The sequence below is a fragment of the Pseudonaja textilis genome, chromosome 1 (assembly GCF_049901715.1).
Source record: "Pseudonaja textilis isolate UNSWEBS1 chromosome 1, rPseTex1.2, whole genome shotgun sequence".
NCBI lineage: Eukaryota > Metazoa > Chordata > Lepidosauria > Squamata > Elapidae > Pseudonaja > Pseudonaja textilis.
Window position 1 is genome coordinate 67219071 of NC_141990.1, and position 24823 is coordinate 67243893.

At 38.1% G+C, this 24823-nt stretch overlaps 1 protein-coding gene across 1 annotated transcript in view; it reads left to right on the forward strand.

The window, feature by feature from the left end:
* Nucleotides 1-22460, forward strand: part of GREM2 (gremlin 2, DAN family BMP antagonist) — a 29555-nt gene extending 7095 nt beyond the window's left edge. Inside the window, exons 2-3 of the mRNA XM_026705270.2 lie at nucleotides 16986-17065; nucleotides 19717-22460. Coding sequence (XP_026561055.1) covers nucleotides 17031-17065; nucleotides 19717-20224 — 543 coding nt within the window. The 5' untranslated portion in view covers nucleotides 16986-17030 and the 3' untranslated portion in view covers nucleotides 20225-22460. The remainder of the gene's footprint in view (nucleotides 1-16985; nucleotides 17066-19716) is intronic.
* The last annotated feature ends 2363 nt before the right edge of the window (nucleotides 22461-24823 follow it).

Here is a 24823-nt window from a genome sequence, read left to right on the forward strand (position 1 = left end):
CACATCTGTGATATGCGGAGATTAAGACTGGGAAGTGTGGAATCATCATCCCTGAAGATAATAAGGGGCATTTGATAATTAAGTTCACCATTATTTATTTTACTGCTGTGATAGTTAATATTTTCTCAGTTAATGTTAAAGTCATTTTAATTAGCTTTTTTAATATGACAATATTTCATCTTTTACATTATAAATATTTTAGTCATCACTTGTAAACCAGAGAGTTTATTATAGAAATACAGCACATCAATTTATCATCAAATGTCTGAAAAGCTACAGGTTCCACAAACTTGTAGCCTAAGTACACAAATATTTGTCAATGAAAACAAAAGTCCTCTTTTTATGGGACCTAGGAAACACACTACTGCGATTCTTGTCTTTGCGAATGATCCTGCCATCGGTGTGGCTCCTACACTTATGTTTAAAGTATTGAAAATCTGGTTACTCTCTCGGGATTTAGGCATGCTGATTGATTGTGGACCCTCCTCTTGTTTTGCTTGTTTTGATTTGATTGGACTTGTTTTGCTCTTCCAATTTAGTTATCTGTTGCTTTACATATATACATTCTTAGTTGTAAGATGCCCAGAATCATTTTGGAGTCAGGCAGCTAGGTTTTAGGAGTCACTAAAGGAGAGAAAATATTTTTTTCTTCTTTGACTTTTTTTCCTTCTCCTACTTCATTTATTCCATACTGTATATTATTTTTGAAAATGAAACAACCTTTCTTTTCCTGCTGACTTTTATAGAGCTGATTACCTTTGAGTCACACGTTAATACAGCTTCTTAGCTTGCTTTGTGGATGGCAGCACCTGCTGACTTGTTGGATTTGGACGTTTAGCAATGTTAGGGCTGATTAATAATACTTTGATGGAAGACAACCAGGAAGTTTTATAACTGTAGACTAGACAGAGAAATAAACGGACAAACCAACAATATCAAAACACCATTCTGGAAGAAAACAGTGGCAAACCACAATCAAATTGTTGCCGAGAAAGCTACTTGGTTTTGTTGATGCAGTCATCAGGACCAAGCCTGATTTTAGAATATCTTTGTCTTTAAACACAGCCTCCCTCTGTACTATAACAGGAATTGGGGAAGAGTCGCAGTGACTTTTACTAAGTGATGAAATACTGATCTGTATTGTTTGCCAGGCAGCTCTTATTTTGTACTGTTTTAATGCCTTCACGCTGACTCTTGGTAAGATTTCTTGCTGTGATTTTTGCTTTTTTTTCTAGGTTTGAGAGAAAGTGACTAGCCCAAAGTCACCCAGTTGACTCTGTTGCCTAAAGCAGGACTAGAATTCAGTCTTCTGGGTTTTAGCCTGCTGCCTTTAACTGCTACAGATAGATCACTATTATGGCCACTACTGGACCAGAATTTCCGTTGCTAAGCAAGGTGGTTGCTATGACCTTTTTGAGATGTCTGTTAAGTGAGTCACTGAAATTTTTAAGTGAATCATTGTTAATAAGCAAATCTGGCTGAAGGTTGAAAATGGTGATCACATGACCTTGGGATGGTGCAAGCATCATAAATACACGCCAGTTGCCAAATGCTTGAAGTTTGATCACAGGAACGTGGGGATGCTATGACAGTTGTAAGTGCGAGGACTGATCATAAGTTGCTTTATTCGGTGCCATTGCAAATTTGAACAGTTGCTAAATAAAATCAAGGATTACCTGTACTCCTAACTGGCATTCAATCATTGCACTTTGCTAATTTAAGAATTGATTGGTAGTTGCATATGAGACATCAGGAAATTCCAGGAGTAGAAAATTTAAAAAAAAATCAAGAAGACCAAAAAAAACCAGCAGTCATATTAAAGCACATTTTAAAACACATTAAAAAAAATACTGTAATATACACAGGATCACAGAATGGGACAACTTGCCACAGCCAACTCGCCATGACCAATTCACCACAAGACAACTTGCTGCGGGACATTTCAACAATTTAATTATTTAAAATATTTTTAAAAATATTTTATTTTTTGTCATTCACATGTCATTTTGCCTCTCCCTTTGCATCCTTTCTTAGATGATTCTGGTCCATCATTCTTTGATGTTTCTGTAAGTCTTTTCCTGTGGCAAGTTGTCCATGATGAATTGTCCCACAGCAAGTTGGCCATGGAGGGTTGTCCTAGACCCACAGGATCCCTGCAATCCCTTCCTTTGTATATATGTTGATACGATTCTCAATTGTATCATGCTACCTCAGGCCATGCCAGAAATGCCATCAATTTATTAAACCAGTATTTGGAGATTTTTACAGGCTGGATGCGTGAAACAGGCTGAAATTTAATCACAGCAAGATAGTTTGTGCACAGAGGTTTGCAGTCAGCTCTGACATTGTCATCCATGGGACAGCAGATCCATAACATGAGGATCATCTTGGATTCATGGCTGCCAAAACTGAAGAAACTCCTTTGATGAGAAGCAAAATGTCTTCAATGAAAAACACAGAAAGTCCAGTTGCCTCTTTGAAAAAGCAGCTTTGGGACAACCATGACCTGGCTCTCCATTTAGTATTGACCCCATTCTCATAAAATTCAGGAGCCCAAGACTTGCAAGTAGTGTTTTTAAAAGCTGTGTCTGTTATAATTTTCTGTTAGACATCAACCTTGTTGATATAGTTACTCCTATATAGTTACTCCTCTGAAAACTGAGGAATTGGAGGGCTAGTCTATTGCTCTTGGGGTCTTAACATGTGACCATTCTATGTGTAGAAGATTAGATGAGAAAAGTCTACATTGGGGATGGAAGAAAAAGAAAAACCAAAAGAAAGCTTCTTCTCTGGAAGCTGATTGTTAGCATCTGGCATTTGGATGTCAAACATTTGGGATCATACAAATGAGAGCTAAACCTCTTTCCCAACCATCCATATTCAAGTTATGATGCTCAGTTCTCTCCTCCCTGCCCACTTCTTGGTTGCTGCATGTAATATGAAATTCCTCAAAACAGTAGATGTAGCCTTACATCAGGGGTCTTCAAACTTGACAGCTTTAAGACTTGTGGACTTCAACTCCCAGAATTCCTCCACCAGTCTTGTTAGCTCAGGAATTCTGGGAGTTGAATTCCACAAGTCTTAAACTTGCCAAGTTTGAAGACCCTTGCCCTACACCAGGAGTGGGCAACTATGGCCCCTTTACGGCCTGTGGACTTCAATTCCCAGAATTTCTGAGCCAGCCATGCTGACTCAGGAATTCTGGGAGTTGAAGTCCTCAGGTAATAAAGAGGACATAATTGCCCACCCCTGCCCTACACTATTTCTTTCCTAAGATCCTAATGTATAAAATGTCAGAAATATTTATGGCATTTGTAGTGCTGTCTGAGATTGGTCATTTGTGTGCAGATGTTTCATTACCCAACTAGATAACATCAGTCCTGAGTGCCCTGAAATTACTGTTGGTGATGAAACTTCTGCAAGCGAACAACCAAGCTCAGAGAGCATCAAAAACGTCATAGTTCAACTTTGAGTTATATGTATGTTCTTCCATTGGAGAAATACCTGTTTAAAACCTTTTGAGTATATAATTCCCTTCTCACCCTTATGGGGCAGTATGTGTCTTTCTCAGTCTTGGATTCTTTGCCAGAGGCTTAGGAGTGTGAAGGTTTTGCACAGTATCTTGGCACTGCCCTCTTCTGGACAGATATTTTTCTGAGATCTGTTAGAACAATTTCCTAACTTAGGAGTCACAGCCCTGAATTCTTTTACCACCATTGGGACCCCTTTGGCTTTGGCTTTTTTACATCCTCTCTAATTCTCCTTTAGGCCCTGGTATTTCTCCGTCTTTTCATATTCTTTCTTCCTGATGTTGCTGTCACTTGGCATTGCTACATCTATCATTGCTGTTTTTCTGGTCCTTGTATATTACCATGATGTCTGGTCGATTGGCCGATACTTGTCTGTCCATCTGAATCTGGAAGTCATGCAGGATCTTCGCTCTGTTATTTATTCTATTGACTTTGTATAGTGCAAGGTATTCAGAGATCCATGTGTTTAGCATACAGTGGTCAACTTCATGTCCATGAAAAGCTCACAAGGGTGATGTGAATTCACGAGAACTTCAGGGCTAAGAAAATCATATTAGAAACTTAACTTCTCTGATACTAAATCCCCTCTTAATATGACATATTTCAGTGTTATGATTGGGTAATGAAACATCTACAAGCAAACAACCAAGTTCAGAGAGCACCAAAAACTCTGTAGTTCATCCCTGAGCTACATACTTAGTGCACTTCTATTGGAGAAATATTTGTTTCATACTTCTTAGTATATATGTCTATATGTGTTTGTGTGTTTTACAAAATCAAATAATTTATAATTCTGTTTCACCTCTTATTGTATTGTTTCTAATCATAGGTGATAATTTTTATAAGTGGCAGAAAAAAAGAAATGGTTCCTCTTGTCTCAAACATGCATCAAACAGGCTTTGTTCATTTTTATCTGCTGTTGTGCACCAGAACAACTACCATAAGCTGATCAGAGAAGTTTTTTTTTATTGTTGCTTGCCTTGTTACAAGAATCTCACCAGACTAGCTATGCTCTCTTGGGAACAAGGCTTCAAGGATTTTAGGGTAGGGGTGGGGGAGTTGGGTCTCAGTCGCTTTCTCCCCTGCAGGAATTCCAAGCTAGCCAGTCTCTTAGCCCCACCACCTACTCCAGCTGCAGATTGTCTCACATCTGCAATGTGTGAGATACCATATTAAGAGGGAATCTAATATTGAAGCGGGTGAGTTTCCAAGTATGATTTTCTTGGCTCTGAAGTTCTCTTGAGTTCACATTATGCTTATGGGCTTTTCACTGAAATGTAGTTGACCACCATAGAAAACCAATCTCTTTGGCCTTATGACTTTAATCTGTTTGGATCTTCTGCTTGATTAATCTGAATTAATCTAATATGAAGTTTGTGAGGGAGCATTCCATAAAATTCGTTGTAATGTTGTAAAAAATACGAATTTCTGCAAAAGTTATATTTATATATTCCAGGACAATTTCTATCATAACATTGTATTCACAGTATTTATTGCATTTGCAAAGGTATCTTTGCGAGAATCCCTGTAATTGAAACACTATTAGAGGGGTTCATTTCTTATTCTGAATCAGGGACAGGAGTGCAGTAGGGGTTTTATTTTGTTAGTGAGCAATGAATCTTGGTGACACTGTTTTTATGTCCTCTGCAGGAAGGAGAACTGGAAAAACTGAAGAGATAGCTAGTTGCATGGCTTGTTTGGTTTAAGCTATAGGGTAGGCAGAAGTGAAACACATTTTTCACATTGTATACAAGCTGCTAGAAATAACTTTTATTTGTTTGTCGCACCTTTATTATTTTTACAAGTAGCTCAAGGGAGCGAACATATCCAACACATCCTCTGTTTCCCCCCAGATCAACAACCCTGTGAGATAGGTTGGGCTGAAAGAGAGTGACTGGCCCAAAGTCACAGCCTGACTTTCATAGCTAATGTGGGGAGTTGAACTCATGGCCTCCCGCTTTCTAGTCTGGTGCCTTAACCACTAGACCAAACTAGTTCTGAATAACAACAACTGCTCCTACCAAATATGACATTATCTGAAAAAAGACTAACATATTTGATAGAAAAATTAGAAGAATAATGGAAGGTTTATAGTATAATCTTATGCATGCCAAATCAGAACTAAGTCATTTCACCACAATGTTCAGTAGAATTTACCCCCAATTAAATAATATAAGCTGAGAAATAAAAGAATTCAGAGTTTGGCTAGGAGTGAAAGTAATTTTTCCATAAATTATTATGTAGTCCAGCCTTAACAGAAACTAATAGCAAATAATTCTAGTAATAATCACCCAAGCCCTCCTTTTCAGTGGAGGTCACCTTTTCCTATCAACTCATCTAATTGACTTTAAAATGTGTCTGTAAACTGAAGCCAGAGTTCACATATATTCACCCAAATCTCTTTCACATATATTTACAAAACCTCCTTACAGAGATAACTTAATCAAGAAAATATCCATGTTTTAATAAGGCACATATAGGACATTCCTTCTGGATTCCTTTAGGCTTATTCTCTTAAGAGCAAACATACCCAGTGTCCAAGCAAGACACATTTTTAGCTATCTGTTGGGAATGGGTGGAAAACTGGACACAGTCTAAAGCAAAATGAACCCTGTTTGAACTGTTCACAATCTGAACACAAGCTGTACATAATTTAGGGGTTCTTTTAATTTGCTCTTATCTCTGGACTCTCACTACTGTCTAGGTAGGAGTGTGTTTTGACTACAGTGGCTACTCACAAGTATAAAGAAAGCTATCCAAGGCGCTTTCCAGCAGCTATCTATTTTATTTTGGCTACATTCTTTTTCTTCTCTTTGGGTGTGTTTTGTACTTTCCAAACTGATTGATAATTTCATGATTACTAAGGTTTGGAAGAGGAAAAACATGTTTTCAGAGGTTGCCAGGCCGCCTTGCTTTGTAAAAAGAAGTTTAAAAATGTATTTTTTTTTTGCTACAGGAGTTATTCAACAGGCCAAGGCACCAGAAAACAATCCCTTCCACCATTTTCTACTCCTGCCTTTATCATTTCATGAACATTCAAATTCTCTTCTGTTTTCCTGCTCATTTGTTTGAAACAAGTGCTAATTTTGCTATAAATCTGGGAAGGAAATGAAGTTATTTCCCATTTTAAGTACTCTCAAGGGGGAGGAGCCCATGCTTAAGAGCCATTATACTCAAATGCATTTTAATGCTAGTCTGTAGCGCTTCTAGAACTGGAGCTGTAAAGCATTGTGGATGGTCATGCTTTGATATTTTGGTTAAAAAAAACAGGACCAGTGCCAAGGAACTTTGAATTTGCTGCATTCTGCACGGTAAAGCAGAAAGTATTTAAGTCATTTGTGGAAAAGGGGATTAATTACTGTATATTAACCCTGCAGAATACTGCAATATTTATTATTCCATCTTCTGTTGTGCAGGTTCTTTTAAAAAAAACAGAGTAAAGAAGGTCCTGAAATTGATCAGAGAAGCAATTTATTACAGAGTATAGGGGTTCTGGAACATTAAGTAAGGTTACAAGTTTCATTTCTTGGGTGGGTCCTCTCTTTTACTCTTGGAGAGGAGGACTTGCTGGTGAGGCAATTTGTCATATGCCCAGATTTTAGAGTTTTCCTATGTGTCATTTGAAAAAGCCTCTTACTATGAGAATACCCAAAAGAGGTGCAGAATTCTCTGAAGAGGTGCTTTGCTCTGATGAAGATTCAAATGAAGCACCCACTCAAAAGTAGCTCTGAGATTCATTGGCGCCCCATGGCTCCTAGGAACAAAGTGAAGCAGCCATGTGGCTCTGCTTGTCTGTGCTTCGCAGCCCCTCCAATATCTGCTGGCACTTGCTAAAGCTGGAGGAGGCTATTCTACAGGCACAGCCCCTACTCAGGAAACTCCTTCAACTCTGTTGTGTGTGTGTGTAAGCTGGCTGGCTGATTGGGAGTCACCTCTCTGCCTCCTCCTGAAATGAAAGCCACAGGCACATATTGGTAGAAATAGCTGCAGGATGACTCTTCACAGCCTTTTGGCTGTGTCAGACCTAATATTGGTAGAAGGTTTGTGAGGAGAAGGATTGCAGTTTCCCAGTAATGTACAAGCTTGAAAGATGGAGTGCTTTGTTGAGGTAAATGCATTGTCTCTTTGCTTTGATGAAGAGGTTTATATAATTTCAATGGCACAATACTCTTCATCAAAGTGAATCTAACTCACCGTGTACAGGTAGCCCTTGTTTAGTGACTGTCTTGTACAGTGACTGTCCACCATTATAATGTTAATGAAAAAGCAACATTGGGACCAATCCTTGCAATGTATAACTTTTTCAGGTCTGTAAAAGAAAGAAAGTTTGTGAGATCATAAGCACAGTCACTGTTTCACCTAGTAATCACTTTACTTAATGTCTAGTCTCATGTTTAGTTGCTAACTGAGGATTACCTGTCTACTATCTACACTTTTTTATGATATATGGAGAGCAAAATCTTGGGTTGGGCTTGTCAGCAAGGTCAAGTGTCTGAATCACCAGTGTAGATTCTTTTTGAAGTTAAATCTTATATAAGTTGTAATTAGATTCTAGCTTTTACTGAATGTTACAAGATTTAGGGGCATGTTCTGCAAGCATCAAGAGTTCCCTTTCTTTTTTCATGCAAAGCTTTGCCAAGCCCTGTCAAAGTGGTGATTGAGTGGAATGGAGAAGAACTTTCTAAAGAAGATAGATCACTCTTTTTCTGTCAGCACAATTGATAGGTCATCTCATTTGTTCTCTCCTGGAGTGGTTTATACTCTGGTGAGCTTCTGAATCCCAAGACCTCTGCTTGAGAAGACCACTGAAGACCAAAACATGGAATTTCTCTTTCTGTCTTGACTCTGTGTTAGGGTGCTTGCCTTGATGAATCTTTGAAGTATCTCCTTTAAATAACTCATGAGGCTCTGCCATATCCAACTGACAACATTGCTAAATGAGAAAATTTCGGCCTGGACACTGAGTGAATAGGCCTCTAGCGGCAGAGCAACCAGCCTGTAAGGTATAAAATGTACTCTGTTGAGCCAGATCCCTGCAAATCTACATATCACTGCTCTTTATTATATGGAGTATGTGGAGTACATTAAAATTCTATTGAGTCAAAATCTACCACCTTTCAATATTGATTTACTATTTTCTCCTAGAAGATTCTGCCCAGATTTCCTTAATTTATGTATTTTGTTTGATGACCCAAACCCCCAAGATTATTATTATTGTTGTTGTTGTTGTTATTATTGTGATGATGATGATTATTATTATACACAAAATGACAATATACACAGCAAACGAGATAACTATGCTGGGTTTCATATCAAAAATCACTAGTTGAACACTTCCCAAGTGTTTAGGACTGTGTGATGTATCGGCTGATTATTCGAGCAGATCCCAGTAAGGTGGCCTTCTGCAGCTGACCAATGGTGATCTTGTCAGCTCCAATTGTTCTTAGGTGCTTGCCTAGGTCTTTGGGCACAGCACCCAGTGTGCCGAGTTGCAATTGGAACCACCTGCACTGGTTTATGCCAGAGTCTCTGTAGTTTGCTTCTCAAGTCCTGATATCTGGTGACTTTTTCAAGTTGTTTCTCGTCAATTCTGCTGTCACCAAGTATGGCAATGTCGACGATCCACACTTTTTCCTTCTCCACAATCATGATATCCAGGGTATTGTGTTCCAAAACTTTGCAGGCTATATTCGGAAGTCCCACAGTAGTTTTGCATGCTCATTTTCAACCACTTTTTCAGGCTTATGATCCCACCAGTTCTTTGCTACAGGCAGATGGTAGTTGTGACACAAATTCCAGTGTTGTGATGTTGTTTGTAGTCAGTCTGAGCAATTGTCTTGGAACAACTCAGTATCTGATCGATGGTTTTGTCACCTTCTTTGCAGAGTCTGCATTTGGGATCATCAGCAGATTTTTCTATTCTGGCTTTGATTACATTCGTTCTGATGGCTTGTTCTTGGGCTGCAAGAATCAGGCCTTTTGTTTCTTTCTTCAGTCATAACCAGGTCTTTTCTTTATCTACTTTTCCTTGGATCTTTTCAAGGAACTGTCCATGCAGTGCTTTGTTACACCAGCTATCAGCCTAAGTTTGCATCACTGTTTTCCTATATTGATTCTTGGTTTGCTGCACTTTGAGCAACTTCCTCTTGTTGACCTCCATCAAAGCTGGTTCAACACTGTCTTTCACATAATCTGTCAGAGCATGCTTCTCTTCTTTAACTGTCTGCTTCACTTGCAAAAGTCCTCTGCTGCCTGCTTTTCTGGGCAAATATAGCCTGTCAACATCACTATGCGGTTGTGTTGTTGTTGTTGTTATTATTATTAATAGTATGTAGGACAACAAACTGGCTTAATATATCTTAAAAAATAAGGAGAAATTTGTCCAAATTGACTCCCCATCACCATTCATAGAAATATCTTCCTTGTTACATGATAATTCTGAATCACTGCCCTGTCCATGGGACCCTTACTTAACCTAAATGTATTTTTTGTTTCATTCAAACTATATCATTTTTTTCCATTCACCTGAGAGATCCAGTAGGGTTTTATCCTAAGCTTCCAAAAAGTCCAGAGATTCTTTCCTTTTTGAAAATAGTCAATGAATTACGGTAGTTAGCCTGCAAGAAAGTAATATGCTATTGCCTAATTGTATAGGATTACATGAGGTTAAAATAGGGGAAAATGTGTTCAGAAGCAGAACAAAATGTGCCATGATACTGCTTTGAAGATTCCCTTCAGAAACTATCCTGGCTATGGGGAAAATGGGAAGTGTAGGTAAGCCCTTAATGTAAGGCAAATTCTTGTGATATATCCTGGAATACTTCAGCTGGGAAATTTGCACTGTTAATTTCCCAGGGAAGTAAGTAACAGAAATTGAAATATAGTCTTATAGAAAATTTCCAGAGCTATAGAAAGGTGCACTTGGATTCACCTATGATAACTCTCATTAAGCTCCCATTGTCTTCCTGTAAAGTTTGCCAACAGTTTATATAAAAAGAGAAATCAAATAGTTGTAGTTATTTTTTTAAATTTGATTCTTGGTGCACTCTTGAATTGTTAACAAAAAAATCAGTCCCTTTGTTATGCTTTTGACTCACACACTCTTTCGTTTTAACCAAGATCTAATAATAGATCTATAGCTCATAATAGATTAGCCGTAATTACTGCCCAGTGGTACCATTACTAAATTCTTCATTTGTACAGCGGGTTGCATTGCACCAAGGAAGATTAGGGTCAGCTCTGCGTTGCTTAAACAATTTGCCTGGTACGGCATTTGCTAAGATGAATGGGGGTGGGGGGAATAAAAAAAAATGCAGGCATTGCAGTGAAAGGGCAAAGCAATAATTAATACACAGACTTTTGTTACATGAGATCAGAAGGAAGAGTTTAGCATTCAAGCTAATGTGGTTTTATTTGAGTCTTTTTCTGATAAACACCTCTTTTTATGCTGAAAATTATACATGGATATTTCCAAAAAACCATGCCTGGCTTGAAGAGGACTTTTGAATGATTCAGTATCCTTTAGCTAACTAGCTATGTCCTCATCCTGTTGTTCTCCCCTCTCTTCTCAGAATATCGTAAGATGCCAGGAAATTTTCAATTAAACATTCTCTTACGTCCAAATTAGGAAAATGTGGTTAAGAGTTTCAGAATGAGACTGCATGTTAAACCATGCTTTGAAATTGGTTTCAGATTTTGTCATTTTTCCAAGGATTAGGAAAGTATGGTGAATGGAAAACTTTGAGGTTATATTAATTGCAATGAATGGAGTGGGGAAGAGACTGAATGCCATGATGTGAAGTTTGTAAGAGCCCATTAAGTCAGGGTGCTAATATTTTTAATTGACTTTGATTTCTACGTTCAGAAATTTAAATTGGTGCTTTTGTGTGGAATATTAAACAAAGTTGATGTTTTTTATAGATTGGATAGAAATACAACAGAAATTTTCATTTTTAAATGTGCATTCATAAAAATACATTGGTACATGAAATAAAGCCTATCCCCCATACTCTCTCTCCCAGTTATCACTCAGAATTCTCTGGTGAGGAAATTCTTTCTCCCTTCCATGCTTAAGTCCTGCAGGGCTTTGTTTTTTTTTAAAAAAAAAAAAACACCAGGATAATAAACAGGGGAAGGTGGAACAAATCTGGGATTTTTTCTCCTTCAGAGCAGGAACGGTAACTAAAATACTGAACTTAGCTTGGCAAGAAGTAAAGTCAGTACACGAACAATGCATTCATGTTTTACTGTTAAACAGAGCATAAAAAATCAGAGAATGAAAATAACAAAAACAAATGGACGTGTTGCTTTCCTTCTCTCTAGCCTTATAAGTGGTAACTGCTCTTTGCCAAATTATTTAATTAATGTAAAGGGCTGCATTTCTTTGGAAGAAGATAACTGTAGGTCTGTAGATAGATCTAAAGTATCTGGGAAGTCTTTATATGTGTAGTCATATCAAATCATGTTAATGCTAACAAATTCTTCTCTGGATTGTTGTCATCCAGAAGTTCAGTGCCATAATCCCCATTCTCCAGATGTCTGTTTAGCTTTACCCAATTGTTAAAACTTTGTGCTGATGCACAAGCAAAGCTGTCTTCTGTTGGGCAATATTTTTTTTTAATCAGTCTATTCTTTATTTTGAATGAAATCTTTTCCCCCTTTTCTATTTGAAGTACTCCTAAAACATATCCAACAATTACTCTTCTTTTAAAATAACAGGGATTTCATCATAGCAAATCTAAATGGCTTCATTTACTTCTGAAAGAGTAGATCTCTCTGAAGGTTAGTGCTCTTTCATTTAATAAAGTTGGTAAGTTGAGTAAACCAGTTTTCTTCTTAGTAAAATAAATTGCTTACTCTGAAGAGCTGCAGCCAACAGACTGTCTGGTGGCTAAGTTAAAAATTCTTAATATTTAATCAGGAATGTTCTTTTTCCCCTTCCCTGTTTTTCCTTTAAGAATTAATCTACCTGTATAGAATATGATTCTTTAACTTCCTAAACCAATGTAAGGAAAGGCACTGTGGATCTGAAGACAGTTTCTAAACTAATATTTTCCAAACTTTTCCCCTCTGGATGTATTGAGCTATCACTCCTGTTGTCCACAGGGGACACCCAGGAGATCTGGAAGGCTATCCCAAACCCATTTAATTCAGTGTAATAAACATGTATAATCAGAAATTGCTTGCTTTTCCTTTCCTAGACATTTTCTATTTCTCTCCTACAAAACTGGAGAAAAGTGCTCATTATGGTATAACATTTTATTGCTACTTACTTGGCCAATTTTTTCAAATGTGCCAATAAAAACTTCATAGTACTCTGTTTATATTGTATATTATATTATCTTGTATATTGTTTATCTTGCTTATTTTTGCTTTTGTCCTTGGTTCACATCTCTTCCCCCCCCCCTTCTGAAATCGTAGTTTCTATGGAAACTAATTAAGATTCAGTGCTGTGTCTGTATCTGTGGAGTGTGACATGCATCATTGGTCAGTCTTCCAAATATCAACTACAGTTATAGCACTCATCTTCCAAATTATTATTTTGATGGCCCTTTCTGAAAGCTCTGCTTGTAACTAAGATTCAAAACATTACAGGAGTGTTCGCCAAGCCATTTTCACTTGATACCTCTTTGGTCTGGTTTCTCCCTTTTGGGGAAAAGAGTTCTGTAGCACATGCCTGCTTTGCACAAGAAAAAAAAAAAGCTTTGGTGATTATCCCCGTGCTGTCTTGTCATTAGGGTTGATGTTGGGAGTAAACACTGCTTTTCAAGCTGGATCCAAGTTCATTGATCTCACCCATGTCAGTTCTTTTCTAAAAGGCTGGTGTTCATCGATTCTGAAACTGAGACTTTAATGTAGTATTCTGAGATTTGGCAAAAGTTAGAATGAGCAAGAATCTCGAATTTTAATTTAAAACTTCCAAACTGTCTTACTTTTTAGTTTGAATGATGAGTCACTTGGACTTACTGGTGCATCCTCCTGAGTTTTACTTATACTTTACTTTCTTCTTTGTTCACCTTCCAAACTAATGTAAAGCAAAGTCTAAAAGATCCCCAACTCTTCATAAAATTCTAACCTCCAATTCTACAAAATCAAAGCAGAATTAAGCTAGGTTTGCTTGCAGAAATTGTGGGTGCTTCATCACTGGAGGGTTTTAAGAAGAGACTGGACAGCCATTTGTTTGAAATGGTGTAGGGCAGTGGTGGCTAACCTTTTTCGGCTCCTGTGCCAAAAATTGTGTGCGGGCTGGCACTTGTGCACTCATGTGCCATCACCCAGAAGGCAATGTGTGCCCCGCATGCCCCCTGCGCATGTGTGCGCAATCCCCCACACCCCCCTGCCCGCTTACCTGCATTGCGCCTCACAGCTGATTTTCGGCTGGTTTTGAGGCCTTTTTCGGCCTCCCAGAGGAATAAAGCCTCTGCAGGCCGAATAGGCCCCTTTAGTCACTTCTGGCATTACAGGAAGTGATGAAACAGGCCTATTATTTGGACTGCAGAGGCTTTTTTCTAGCCTCTGGGAGGCCGTAAAAGGCCTCAAACCAGCCGAAAAATCAGCTGTGAGGTGCGCACATGTGCAGTGAGGTAAATTTGCCTGCAGCTCGTGTGCCAGCAAAAATGGCTCTGCATACCACCTGTGGCACACGTGCCATAGATTTGCCATCACGGGTGTAGGGTCTACTGCTTGAATAGGGGGTTAGACTAGAAGACCTCCAGGGTCTTCCAACTATTATTCTGTATTCTGTATAATCTGAATATTGAATCACAGTAGAGTCTATTACATTTTATATAAGAGTGCTTGCTGTTTGTGCAGAATCTTCTAAGGTTTTTTTTTTTTTTTTGCAAGCAGGTAACAGAGAAGAATCTTTGCCACCCCCCCAAAAAAAAACCTACAAAGACAATGTCTATTTTCCTCTTGAAACATACAAAGACAACGTCTATTTTTCCCTTGACTATTATTATTTCATATTGCACTTCCATGAGATACTCCCATGGATTCTGCTTTCTAATTTCTATTCATCAGTGTGCCACCTTTCCTCTGTTGCAGGCTAGTATACATTTAAGGCTGCCCCCTTCCCCCCAATTTAATGTTAATTGTAAGAATGTGGAATTTCTGCACAATCTCTACTGTAAGGAAACCAATGATAGTAGTAGGACCGGACCCAATGTCTTGTCTGATATGTGTACCGATTGTAGCCAGCAGCAGCCAGATGCCTGTGGAAAACGTGCGGGTAGAATGAACAGAACATTAATGGCAGAAATCTCCCATTAATGTTCTCCAGCAATAGATAATCACAAGCCTACTGCTTCTGATATTGAAAGTAATCTGGAGTCATCATGACTGGTAGCCAGTGATAATCTAATCCTCCTAATCCTTTTAAAGCTATCTAAGTGGGAGGCATCACTACATTTTTGTTTTGGCAAATTGTCTTCCTTTTATCTATTTGGAGTTTTTCATCATTGGATGAGCTAGGGCCCTAGAAAAACAAATAGATGCTTTCCCCCCCATTCTGCATAATTTGTACACTTCTGTCATGTTCACTTTATTTTTAAGTGGGTTATAATATTGGTGGTGTTAAAAATATTTCTTCCTAAGTATTTTTTTCCTATTTTTTCGTTAAAAAAACAACAACACCAGAGCAGCATATTGCACTGATTTCTTCACTGGTTTCTTATTCAGAAGATACTTTTTCTAATCAGATAATTTTAGAGCAGTCATTACTTTCAGCTTAGAATTCAAGAATTCTTGTATGCAAAGATGTTTGTTCTTTCGATTTCTGATAAAATAACATTTTCATAAAGATTGTATTGACTGATTGATTGTATTGATTCTGTTTTCAAATTATATTGGCAAACTCTTCTCCTTGATGGTACCTTTCCTGATTTGCAATACTCTTTCATTATAGCCAGAATTTATAGTATTTTTCTTCCAAAAGTTCTAGGAGGATTTGATCCTTTTGATTTCACCATAAAATTTATAATATATTCATATATTTCACATATATTTTGTTATTGCATTTATTTTAAACATTTATATGGCTGCCCATCTTTCAATCAACTATGAATGTCTCCCAATCATTTTCTTTTGAAATCAACCTAAGATAAACCACTAACTTGCTTTTGAGATCTGGCACTGTTCTCCACAGTGGCCTGGGGACACTGAGCGATATTCACCAATAGGGATTAAAAAGAGTAAAAGAAGATTGACTAGTACAAGCAAAAGACACCCTACCAACAGAGTATGGATGGGTAGCTAGTCCTCATATCAAATGGTCTCTTGAATAGACACATCTCTGGGGCCATTTTAAAGTCCGGCAATAATGGGGTGGTCCAGACGTGGGGGCAAAATATTTCACAGTTCCATCAGTATTGAGAAGGCTTGATGGGACTCTCAACAAGCTTTCCAGTCTTATCATATGGATAATTTTAGTTTGGAGAAGGCAATCATAAAGACATCCAGATCCTGAGCCATATAGAATTTTAAAAGAAACAGCCAACATCTTGAATTTGGGGATCAGTATAGATTCAAAAGGAATGCAATGCAGCTGGTTTGGTTACCAAAGAAAATGTATTATGTGCGGGAACTTTGGAATAACTATCCAGGCTGCCTTATGCATCACACCAGCTGAAGCTTCCTAATGGTCTTCAAGGGAAATCCTAAGTTGACTGAATTGCAGTAGCCCAGCTTTTTGTTAGGCAAAACTCTTAACAAAGATACCTATGAGAAGACAAAAGGGCAGATTTCTTGTGAACTTTTAGAAACTGATATAGAATGGGGAAAATGAATATAATACTTTTTAAAAAAAAATCTGCTCTGTCACTAGAAAGAAAAAGGAGGGAAGGATTATTTCATTACAAGAATCTGTACAATGGCATTAAGTTTTGGATTCATATGAATAAGTAGGAAAACCCAGTATCCAAACCAATGATGTATATATGTTTTCCAATCACTTGCATTTTGAATAATTAAATAAGCTTAGATTCAGATAAAATTCTGACTCATTGTTTGTATATTTTTGGGTCTGGCAACAAGGAGGAAAAGGAATAATACTAGATTCAGTTGCATCTCCAGAGAAAGCTGTGATTAGCTGATTGGAAAGAAATTTGGCCTCTGCATATCCAGTTGAGATCCAATGGTTTTGGCCACAATAACTGAGTGTTAGTCAAGTAGAGTGCTATGACTCCTCTGAAGACTGGCTGGAGTCTTTTGATGGAGATAATCATTTTACATTTTGGCTGCGATCCTGAGCATACTTATTTGCAAGAGAAGCTCATTGATTTATGCTGGATTTTGATTTTACAAGAGCTAGAAATAAACATCTTCAAGATTTAAGATCACTGAACAAGTGAAATTCAGGCTAAGTCAAACTTAATGTATAAATAGTTTAAATTGTGCAGAAAATTGTGTTGGTAAAATAGCTGTGCTCAGTATCATTTTTAATGATTTTTTTTGCAGGATACTAAGACAAATTGTCCCTTCTACTTCCAGAAGGTCAAGTGAATGGCTCAAGATTTTGGCATCAATTTTCTGCTTAGGTAAGTAGCTTCAAAATGTGCACATCCTAAGTTAAACTGACGTTCTCTTCTGTGTACCAACCAGTTTACACACTTAACTCCCTATGTAAAATAGCCCTCTTCCCAAATATACTGTAAACTTTGTGTAAAGCAGGTTTGTGCTTGTGCTGCTGAATTCTCTGATTATGCAATTCAGTAACCAGTCTCAGTTTTATACTGGAGAATCATTTACTTCCAGTCTCTCTGCATAGTACATGGTCAGAAGGAAAGCTTGAGGGCAGATATTTATCTGATTCCATCTCAGGTGACTCTAACTAATATGGAGTCTGTTCAAAGCATCTGGATATATTTGTTATATAAGCATCATTCTTATTGTATTTGGCCTTATGCTTGGGAAGAAAGGTGTGGACCGATTGCATTGTATTGAGCCCTGGTGACTTAATTCTGTTCATTTCAAAATTGGGCTAGGACAGACATCTGGCAAAGCAGTTCTAGGCTCTATCAGACCTCTTATGTTTTACATCCTGTCCCTCTTTACACTGGGCACAATCAGTCTGATAATTAACTGATGGGCAAGAAACATAATCATTATGGTGCCTCCTTTCTTCCCAGAAAGCAACTGAAAAAATACTTTTCTTATTGGTTATAAGATCAATTAAAATACTAGAAGAAGAAGAAGGCCTTCTGTATACTCGTGATTGTGCAGAGTTGTAAGTTTGTCCTTTTACACCTTGCAGAGAGAGACTACCAGTGCATGGAAGTGAGAAGATGAGATTGCATGTTTGCATAAGACATGTTTTGATGAAGTCAAGGAACACTTTGAAAAGAATTCAGGAAAAAGGGCTATGGAGAGGATAGGAACACTTTCTGCAGCTCTTTAAAAAGCAGCCATGTCTCTTCCTGGGACTTCAGACCATTGACAGACAATCCCAAGGAAAAAAAATAAGCAATTTTAAAAAGTTTCATATGGGTTCTGCATTCATGTCCACTTCCCTGCTCCAAAATATTTTTATGGAATTCAATCCTACTGTGCCTCCAGGATGAAAATAAATCATACTGGCTGCATTTTAATATCTTAGCAGGTGGCAACAGATGGTTGACCTTGTGTGAGCCAACTTAATACTTACCGTGTTTCTCCAACAATATGACCTCCCCCAGTAGGAAGACCCAGCATGTTTTCTAGGCATAAAATGAAATTAAGCCCCTCCCCCCAAATTTAGGCCTATTTTAAAACATGCAAAATGGGGGAAAGGGCTTGCCGTTAGGAGCACCCCGCGGGCAGCAATTCGTCACCACCAGCTGCTCCTAATGGACGATCATGGCAGAGCGTGGAGAGCTCCCTACTCCTGCTAAGCACCTTTGCGGCAGACCCAAGACCTTCAGCGCCCGCCACTGTTGATTTCCCTTCTGCCCATGCCGCCACCGCGTTTGGAGCTGCCACTTCCACGTTTGGAGCGCTGCCACTGTTTGGAGCACTGCTGCTGTTTGGAGCTGCCGCTTCCACGTTTGGAGCACTGCTGCTGTTTGGAGCGCCGCCGCCATTTGGAGCGCCGCCGCCACTCCAAACATGGTGGCACTCCAAACATGGAAGCGGCAGCTCCAAACGTGGTGGTGGAATGGGCAGAAGGGAAAGCAACAGTGGCGGGTGCCAAAGGTCTTGGGTCTGCAGCAAAGGTGTTTGGTGGGAGTAGGGAGCTCTCTGCGCTTTGCCATGATCACCCGTTAGGAGCGGCTGGTGGCGAGGCTGCCCGCAGGGAGCTCTAGATGAGGATGCAAGGGGGAGGATTAAGTCACCCCAAAAAGACGTCCTAGCCATTTTTGGGGGGCTCAAAAAAATATAAGACCCGGCCTTATTTTATGAGAAACACGGTAGAAGGTAAATCACTAGAGAACATCAAGAAAAATGAAAGATATTTTAGAAAAAGGCACTGGCATACCTCCTTAATGTTGCCAAGGGCATGGATATGGACCTGAGGCATCTTTACTTTTTAAATTTTTTTGACTAATTTATAACAATTTCATAGGCACTAATATTTCTTCTATTCTGTCATTCCTTCTTTTATTATTAGTTATCTTTTAATTAGCCCTGTCTAACCCTTCTGTTTTGAAAGGGTGGAGCCTTGCTGATTACAATCTCTTATAGGACAGCTATACATTATAATGGTACTGTCTTATATTTGTGATATTTTAAGAGAACATTTGTCACAAGTTGGTTTAACTGCAAAGTAATTTTACTGCCAAATATATGATGTATTATAATTATGAATGTTCAATTGATATTTTCAAAAGTTTAATTCCAGAATGGAAGTGACTATTAAGAGTCATTCTGTGGTAAGATAGCAGATCAATACATTTAATAAAATAAAAATAAATTTTGGATTGAAGCAAGAGTCCTCTAAAGCAGACAGATTCTGATCTCCCCCAAAAGATATACTGTATTAGTGATACTGTTAATGAAGTCAAGTTTTTTTTTTTAAAAAAGTCCTAATGGTATACTATTCTGCCTTTCCATTTTTAATTACTTATTTATTTCCTAACTCTCCTAAAAACCCTTTGAGAATGCAGAATAAGACTCACAGAATTAGAATGCTTTGAATGATACATTTTGAAATGACGTCTTGACTGTTTCCTAGAGGGATAATATCTATCCTTGTTTTGGTATCTTCTTGCAGGATGATCTGGAAACTTGCTTTATCACTGTTTCTCATGTCCACTCTGGTTCAAGTGATAGAACCCAGGAAAAATCGTCCTGCGGGAGCCATCCCTTCCCCTTACAAAGGCAGCAGAAGTAATAACTCTGACCGGCGGCCGCATCTGAACAAAGAAGTGCTGGCCTCCAGCCAGGAGGCTTTGGTGGTTACAGAGAGGAAGTATCTGAAAAGTGATTGGTGCAAAACCCAGCCCTTACGGCAGACTGTCAGTGAGGAAGGCTGCCTTAGCCGTACAATTATAAACCGCTTCTGCTATGGCCAGTGCAACTCCTTCTATATCCCCCGGCATGTAAAAAAAGAGGAGGAATCTTTCCAGTCATGTGCCTTTTGCAAGCCTCAGAAGGTCACCTCCTTCACAGTGGAGCTAGAGTGCCCTGAACTGGACCCACCTTTTCGACTTAAGAAAATCCAGAAAGTCAAGCAATGCCGATGTATGTCGGTGAGCCTGAGCAGTATGGGCAAACAATAAAAGTGACAGTTGGCAGCTGACTCTGCCTTAAACCCTGTCTTCAGGCACAAAACTGGTTGATAGTTTTTGCGTTGACTCATTTTGGAAACATTTCTACAGCAGCATCCTTTGCTTTGTCTGCCTACTGGAAATAAAGGCTGCTATCAGCTGATTGAAACATGCCATCCTTATTACCCAAACTGCTCTTAGACCACTGGGCTTGCCACTAAGTGAGAAGTCATTGTCTTATGTGAAAATGAACATTTTTGGGGCCAGTGATATAAATTCAGTAATTGACTCTTCCTTCCACTGTGTGGAAATCGTTTTGGCTTTCACCTCACGCTTTTTGTTGAATAATGGCTAGATGAAGTATTTGTCATTTTCCTATCTCATTCTCAGTTAATATTTTGGTTTATTTCTGACTACTTAATCCTGTCTTCCGTGGGATGGATATAGCTAGGAACAGCAAAGGGAAGCAGTGATCTGTCTTGATTGATAAGACTTGTGTGCCTTTTAAACAGCCTTATCTTCCATGGATATATCAGCTTGCACTTTCCAATGAAAAGGCTGAAGTGGATTTATACCTATTTTCAACTAAATTGTCTCAAGTACAAGTGCTACAGCAATGTCTCATTTGTCATGTTACCACAAATAATTGTTAAACTTTTAAATGTAGCATTATAAGCATGTATAATTTGTGAGATGACATCATATTTGAAGGGTTCAGATAAACCTTAAATATGAGAGCAGATTATCCCTCACAGCCCACAGGATTTTACTAGTGTTAATTTTCCTTCCCTAGTCTCACTTTTGAGAATTTATCTCCTCCTCTTGAGTGACTATATTTGTGAAGGAAAGCAATATTGTGTTTGATCTATAGCAATACCATAGCACAAAGCAAGCAACATATTGTATTTTTTCTTTAAATTAACTCTGTTTCATTTCTGTTTCAAAATTGCATCCACGTACGATAAAATTTAATGTATGAAAACTTGATAAACCCAATTAATACAAGGCTGCATGTTATGGTTTTGCATGTTCCAGAAGTTACCATTTAGATTCCTTTGAAAATTTCTGGGTAACTCTGATGGTGACCTCATTGCATGGCTTGAAGTTTGCATTTGTGATAAGTATAGCCAAAGTATTGAAATGTTCATTGAAATGTTCAGATACGTTTTTTTGCTACTAGTTTCCTCCTGACATGATCAGAAAGGGTTGAACAAAGCTGCAAATTTATGCCACCTCAAGGGTTCAATGGCATAGTTCTCTTTTTATGCTGGACAGATTATTTTGAGAGGTTTTGAGTGATTGATCTCCATTAGGCTTGTCAATAATGGGAATTGGCACATGAAGCGAGGATTGGGTAGGTATGTGAGCCTTAGAATTCAATCCCTTGATATTACACAAGAACAATATCATGCTTAGAAAAGTAAAGTAAAGAAGAATGGAGCTTGCTTTAGTGGTTTTAATGATCATAATTTATGATTTCTATCAAAGATCTTAGGGAAGAACTAGTTAGGATAGCTGTATTTTTATGTACAAGCCTGCTGCCCAAGAACACTGCTTCTTGGTGAAAGAGAACACTGGGTTCTTATTGTTAGGACTTGGTAAAAAAATTGTTCAAGCAATAATGTAGGATAACTAGAGCTCTTTACCAGCCTGTTACAAACAAACCAGATCTGTTACGATAGGGGAATGCTTTTCGGGTTGTTTTATAAGAGTTGAGTTAATGTTGTAATAGTTCATACTATTTAAATTTTGTTTTATAAATGAAAATGAAGTGGAATAAATATTATAAATATAACAATTATTTTTAGGCGTGTTAAATTATAGAAAAAAGCTACTCTAGAGATATATGGAATTCATGTATATTTGTTTCATGTATATATTCATAGAGCTTAAGTTTAACCTTCATTAGGGAGTTTTTTTCATCCACTTAATTTAAATATGAAATAATTAAAATATCATAGAGCCATGATAGAATTTTTCAGTTAAAAGCAGCATACATGTAGCTGAAAATAACCAGTGAAAACTATCACTCTGATATTGTATGTATGGAAACTGAATGTAATAGACACACATTAATTTCCAATTTTCTGTTATATCACGGACAGAACTTTTAATTCTCCAGTTTTATTGCATGTCATCAACCCCAAGGATATGGCTGTAGTTGAGCAGTGTATCAGAAATTGAAGGTCCTGTGTCAATGCAATGTATGTTATGTATAATATATATAAAATCTCAATTCTTAAATAAACTGGGTTTATTGATTGATATTTTGGAATGGATGAAAGTGAATTTAAGGGTATCATGATTGATCTACTCCAAAGGAATAGTTGTAAGTACACAAACTTCAACATAACATTAACATAACACCTAGTTAACACCTACTGTACTCTTTTGATAATCAGTTGGAGGTGGTGTCGTATGAAAGTATTATTTTAAGGGAAATAAATGAAGGAAACCTTTCATTACAACTGTACTAAAATTGGGCTACTGAATTTTCTTTCTAATATCTCAACTATGTTCCTCATTGCAACTTTCTATATTCTTTTTTGAAAGGTGTAGGACTAAGGGTCAAAGCAGTATTACCCTAAACACGACATTAAACAATAAATAGGTAACCATTGGAACAGACCTCTGCTTTGGGATCAAAATTAAACATGTCCCAAAAATATGAACAAGGATATTCTATCAATATCCATAACATATGAGTGGTCTAATTCAGGAAATCAATAATGTTCAGCTCCTTACAATGGAGTCTTCCAAGGTACTCTGAACGTATAGACCAGGGGCATCAAACTCAAGGGCCAGGGGGTGCTTAGATCTGGCCCACAAGGCCACCCTGCAAACAGCGAAGGACTGGCCTGTGGTGCCTCTGCCAGCAAAAATGGAGCCTGGAAATAGCAAAGGACTAGCCCACAGTGCCTCTGACAGCCAAAATGGATCGGGGGGCTTCTGGATGGCCGCCTGCAGCACTCTGCTGGCACGACCCCCATGCCCCATTTTGGCCAGTAGGGTGCTGCAGGAGGTGTCCATCCTGTCTCTCCCCCCCCCTCACCAGCTGGCCCGCAGAGAAGAACTACAATGCTGATCCAGCCATCAAAAGAAATCCAGTTTGACACCCCTGGTACTGTATAGACACACACATACTTGTTTTCTTCTATAGAAGGGGCATTGAACTGGATCCAGTTTTAGTTCTATGATCCACTGAAATCAGAGTGTTTCACTTTTAGTTATAACCAGAGTTGTCATCCAAACTAAGAAACAATCAGTCCTGATCTCAACAGCTTTTTCCTTTTAGCTCTTCTGCTTTTGCTTGGCAGAGGTGCTGAATCTTGCCCAGTAAGGAACTGGATTAGCCAAATTCCTGAGTTCTAATAGGTTATTTGTCAATAGTAGCCATGACTCTAGACAAGGCATCTTTAACATCTGGATGTTAAATCTGAATCAAAGCCACTTTATGTTCCTCCCAAATCACTACAAACCCCTGTATTCTTGTTGCATGGTATTCTTTCAATTTTATAGCAAAAAGTCTTGCATTGAATTATTAAAGAACTACTATTGCAACTTTCTCCAACCCAGCATTCCGTTATGTTACAATAGTTCTTATAGTTCCAAATAACATGGCCTTTGGAATTGGAATGATGGAAACCACATAAATTAATGCAGAAAGACGAAGTCTGAGCTACTGACTGGAATGCTATTCAGTATGATATAAAGCCTACAAATAGATAAACCTTTTTTCTTGCTAATTCAAAGCTTCTAATATTTTTTAAGACGTTAGTCTGCCATCTAGTGGTAGATAGATTAATCCATCAGTTATAAATTGTCATATTCACAGATAATATCCAATACAAAGATAACTCAGTTTCTTGTCTTGGGTAGGCTTTCAATTGCCAATCTTGTACTGTAAGATTCTTACAATAACCACATTTTGAATTTTAAGTAGACAGTAATGATTGGGAACAAGAACCTGGAAACTTAAGAATTATTTGCAGACCTAGGAATATATAGTAAGTTACAGATCCCAAATTAGTGATATAAACCCATTATCTCTAATTGTCTAAGGAGATTCTCTGTTATCCAAGTCATGGTTGTCCAAAAGGTGCTTTTTCAAAAGGCAACTGGGCTTTTCTTGTTTCGCTTGAAGATGTTTTTCTTCTTATCCAAGAAGCTTTTTTAGTTCTGCCAGTTCTTTAGTCAGAACTGAAGAAGCTTCTTGGAAGAGAAGTGAAATGTCTTCAAGCAAAACAAAGTCCAGTTACTTTTTGAAAAAAAATCACCTTTGGGATGATAATCTCTACTTAATTCTTACCTGCAACCTATTGTCCTAGGCTTCTTTTCCTGGCATCATACATAGCTGCGGTGAGATAAGAAAGCAATATGATATAGTCAGTAGAAACCAACTAACAAAACCAAAGCATGAATTGCATTTATTTGAAGAAAGGACAGATGAATGTCATATGATGGCACTTTTTAAAAATAAGCCGTTACGCAGATTACTTGCAACCAATTGACCAGAACAGAAGAGGATGCTATTTTGCCCTGTAATGCTGGTTTTAGAGGTTAGAAATGGGATACCTTTTTCTGGTAAGGTCCACAGTACCTTATTTAAAT